Genomic DNA, 4,662 nt, shown 5'->3' on the forward strand with positions numbered 1-4,662 from the left:
ACCATAAAATGTACCTTTTTTAAAAGCCTGACCAGCATAATTACCGTCGACACTTGAAATATAGTCACTTCATGATTCCTTTACTTTTGTTTTGTACCTTTTTGTCTCTGATATAATTTTTTTTTTTGACTATAGTAATTCTAAATTCGATAGGTTAAGGACTAATTCGTTGCGGATAAGAACTTCATTTAAGAGTTTGACGCTGATTAATAAGTTGTTGCATGCACAAAACAGATTCAAATTCCAGACATTTATTTAAACGGACGAGCTAATTAACCACTCAATCAACCCAAATTGATTTCTCCGATATAATTATTAATTATCTATTGAAATTACCGGTTAATTAAATTCTTTCAAAAAAATATAAATTTAATTTTTTTATACTAACAAAGCAATAATTATAAAATTAAAAATAATATAAAAATTCAATTAAAAAAAAGTATAAATACCTAATTATAAATTAGGTGAAACTCAGGTAATTAAAGCAAAAATATACTCACTAATTATTTATTCATTATTTTTGAAGAAAAATGTCTTCAAGTTATTCAACCACTTAACTAAATTCTCTTAAAAAATATATTTATTCGAGTTATGCTAGGTAACTAATAACTTTTTTGAACAACATGAACAATCACTAATCAAATCAAAACACACTACACCTCTGAATTAACCACCTAAATCTTAATATTAGAATAACCATCCGCACACCTAATGAAATAAATATCTGATATATCCATTGTTCACATTGTTTAGTATTTTCATTGTCTACCTGTACTTTTCTTATTCACTAATTATCTATTCAAATTAGCCAAATACTTAAATCCTTTAAAAAAATATATTTCACTAATTATTTATTTATTCTGAAAATAAAATTGGTGTCATGTATCATTCCTCCTCTTATAAGTTATAACTTATTTAAACACTAATTGGCCCAACATTCAGCATCTCTTCCGCATTTCTTTCCCTCTCTCCCTTATAAATACTCGCCATCTCTCTTCTCTCACTACATATCTTACTTCAATCAATTCCCCCTTGCGACAGAGCCACTAATAATAATACTGTAACAAAAGCACATAGAGGCAAATATGGTTCTTTCTTCAACAAGAAAAGAGAAAAAGCCACCAATCATGGCACTCACCTTCTTGTTGATGCTTCTCCATGGACACTTCACTACTATGGCCTCTGCTTCTCGCACTCGTTTGGGAGGCTCAGCGTGCCTCAAGGTTTCACCTTCTGAGTTCGTCGGTGCTGTTAGGGAAGTTATTGGCCTCTTGGGAGATGTTGCTTCCATCTTGTCCAGGTTTAGCGGTGGCTTTGGAAATTTCCGTCTCGCCAACGCCATTCTTGACTGTCTTGATTTGTTGGACATGTCCTCCGACGAGCTTAACTGGTCTGTCTCCGCTACTCAAAACCCCAAAGGTACCATTAACCGGTCATTTCTTGTGGACCACAACATCTTTATTTCACAAAAGATCAAAATTATGGTGGTATATCTGATAACATTGATAAAACAGTGGTTTAAAGATATTGCATATGTGACTTTCAAATCTCTGTTTTGTGTTGTGTTCCCGTTAACCAAATTCACACAAGCCTCATTAGTATTCTGTTAGTTTTTCCTCTGTTCCATGAATATTGAAAATAGGGGGAGTTTATATTGTCAACTTGATGGATTTTAATTTTAAAATCCTTCATCTCTTAAGTCTTAACACTAGCTATTAAAAAAAATGGCCATTAAAATTTCAAGTCATAATATCTTAACATTTTGACCATATAGTTTTTATCCAAACTCTACTATCAAAGATTGAATAATACAACTCATGATTAATAACTAACTGGCCCAGCCCAGTGTGTCCCCACTCTTATTCTCTTCCCTTCCCTCCTCATTCGAGACAATGAAAAACACATATTCTAAATACAGGGTCTTATACCACTAGTACTAGCCAACCAATTTTATTAGATCCTTTAAATTACTTCCAGCTGTAGTTTTATTCTTTGTAAGATAAGATGTGTACATTTTTTCACTCATGATGATAATGTTAGATCATGATATGATGGTACATAACGATACTAATGACTAACCTATTTGAAATGTGACATTACTATCATTAATGTTGTAGGAAAAAACAACAGTACAGGAAACTTAGGATCCGATTTGAAGACATGGCTAAGTGCTGCCCTGGCAAATCCAGAGACATGCCTCGATGGATTCGAAGGCACAAGCAGTATCGTGAAAGGATTAGTCTCCAGCGGCCTTGGACAAGTGACATCGCTGGTGAAGAATCTCCTTGCAAAGGTTGATGTCCCCCACCATGATGTCTCCCACAGTGCCGGCGTGGACCAGTTTCCTTCGTGGGTGAAGCCGGGGGAGAGGAAGCTTCTGCAGGCAAATGGAGTGGCTGCGGATGTTGTGGTGGCTTTAGATGGAAGTGGAAAGTTCACAAGGGTGATGGATGCGATTATGGCTGCGCCGGATTATAGCATGAAGAGGTTTGTGATTTACGTGAAGAGAGGTGTTTATAATGAGAACGTGGAGATTAAGAAGAAGAAGTGGAATATCATGATGATCGGAGATGGTATCGGTGCCACTGTTATTACCGGCAACCGGAGTGTTGTTGACGGCTGGACAACTTTCCGATCGGCCACCTTTGGTAAGAATTTTACCGTTAATTTGGATAAACTATATTATATTTCTAATGGTAACGATAGGGAAAAAAAAAACAATTAAAACTTATACTTATTTAGTATTCATTAATTATCGCAATCACTCATTAATTGTCGCAACAATTAATGAATGCTAAGATAAGTTATAACTGTTTTTGGCTAATTGGTGAAAATTCAGGTGAAGTCGACTTCACGTGAAGTTGATACCTGAGAATACTTGAGAATCATTAGATGAAAATTTAGTCAAATCAGTCAAATTATCTAATGGTTCTCAGATATCAACAACTATTATCAGGTATCAACTTCACGTGAAGTCGGTCGACTTTACCTGAGTTTCCACCAATTTTTTTTGTCACCCTATTATTACCACTATACTATATTATTAAAATTTAAGCATCAATTATCGGATACATGATAATTGATATCCATATGTCTGCATCAAACAATTGATATTGCTGCAATGAAGATACACCTTCTAAACCTCCAATTTCTGTATAATGGTTGTCACGTGTAGCTGTAAGTGGAAGAGGATTCATAGCACGAGACATTACTTTTCAGAACACAGCAGGACCAGAGAAGCACCAGGCAGTGGCACTAAGATCCGATTCCGACCTCTCAGTCTTCTTCCGTTGCGGAATCTTGGGCTACCAAGACAGCCTCTACACTCACACAATGCGTCAATTCTTTAGAGAGTGCACAATCTCCGGCACAGTCGATTTCATCTTTGGCGATGCAACCGCAGTCTTCCAAAAATGCAATATACTTGTCAAGAAAGGGTTACAGAATCAAAAGAACACAATCACCGCACAAGGTAGAAAAGATCCTAATGAACCAACAGGATTCTCGTTACAATTCTGCAACGTAACTGCTGATTCTGACCTAGTTTCTTTTGTTAACACCACGGAATCTTTCTTGGGGAGGCCGTGGAAAACGTATTCAAGAACCATTTTTATGCAAAATTATATGAGCGAGATTATAAGGCCGCAAGGGTGGTTAGAGTGGAACGGTAACTTTGCGCTGGATACACTATATTATGCTGAGTATATGAATACTGGTGCCGGTGCTGGTGTAGCTAACAGAGTCAAATGGCCCGGATACCATGTTTTGAATAGCTCCAGTGAAGCTAGCAATTTTACTGTCTCACAGTTCATTCAAGGAAATTTATGGTTGCCTTCAACTGGTGTAGCATTCACAGCTGGATTAACGCTTTAAATTAAAAATTTACTTAATCAATATGGCAAATAATCTTGCCAATCTTGTATACTATATACTATATAAAGGAAAAATGTATTACCTTCAAGAAGAAAATGCTGAAGAATTGCAATGTTTTGTTCTTCACAGCTTCACTCTAATTCATTTGTACTTTGTTATTAAATTAAAGGTGTCTCTGTATTTTCAGTTTCACGGATGTGTTTTTCAATATACGGAAATCAAATCTATTAGTACTATCAATGTCAGTTTACAAATTATTTTTTTTCTATAGCATCACCATTATTATTATGGCTAGTTCATGCATTATATATTCAATAGCTTTTGCAGTTAGCACTTTGCAATAATGAGCTTCGACAGCATTCGCATCATTTTAGATAGATTTTCTATGTGAGATGAGTTTCTCTGGTGCCGTGGCAAAATCACTTAATGCGTAATAGTAGTTTTATACAATCAAATCATAAGTTTGGTGGTGCTAATCAAGTACCAACTAATGTGGTTGTGGTGCACCCTCTGGTTTCGGTTTCAGGCTTCCACCTAGCACCTAAATGGCCCCATAACTCGGGCTATTTTAAGGGTTCTATACTAATGAACACTGACTGATTCAAAATATTTTAAAAACAGAGATAAAAATATCTATATTAAAATAAATGTTATTGAGTATTATTAATTATATTATAATTCAAAATTTTTATTTTTTATAAAAAAAATATTTAATATATATTACTTATTATAAAATTCTTATTTTTATAAATAATTAAAAAAAAATAAAAACATAGAGATAATATAAAA

General features: G+C 34.6%; 1 protein-coding gene across 1 annotated transcript; it reads left to right on the top strand.

Moving 5' to 3' along the window:
* Positions 958-4,064, top strand: LOC107638429 (pectinesterase/pectinesterase inhibitor PPE8B). Its single transcript, XM_016341689.2, has 3 exons — positions 958-1,419; positions 2,118-2,648; positions 3,176-4,064. The coding sequence occupies exons 1-3, from the start codon at positions 1,086-1,088 to the stop codon at positions 3,871-3,873; spliced, it is 1,563 nt and encodes a 520-aa protein (XP_016197175.1). The 5' UTR covers positions 958-1,085; the 3' UTR covers positions 3,874-4,064.

Source organism: Arachis ipaensis, chromosome B04 (genome assembly GCF_000816755.2).
Source record: "Arachis ipaensis cultivar K30076 chromosome B04, Araip1.1, whole genome shotgun sequence".
Classification (NCBI taxonomy): domain Eukaryota; kingdom Viridiplantae; phylum Streptophyta; class Magnoliopsida; order Fabales; family Fabaceae; genus Arachis; species Arachis ipaensis.

Bases quoted from the DNA above. Each gene is read 5' to 3' on its own strand.
- LOC107638429 (XM_016341689.2), top strand. From the start codon at position 1,086: ATGGTTCTTTCTTCAACAAGAAAAGAGAAAAAGCCACCAATCATGGCA. The intron at 1,420-2,117 runs GTACCATTAACC...TTAATGTTGTAG, and splicing joins CGCTACTCAAAACCCCAAAG to GAAAAAACAACAGTACAGGA. The intron at 2,649-3,175 runs GTAAGAATTTTA...TGTCACGTGTAG, and splicing joins TTTCCGATCGGCCACCTTTG to CTGTAAGTGGAAGAGGATTC.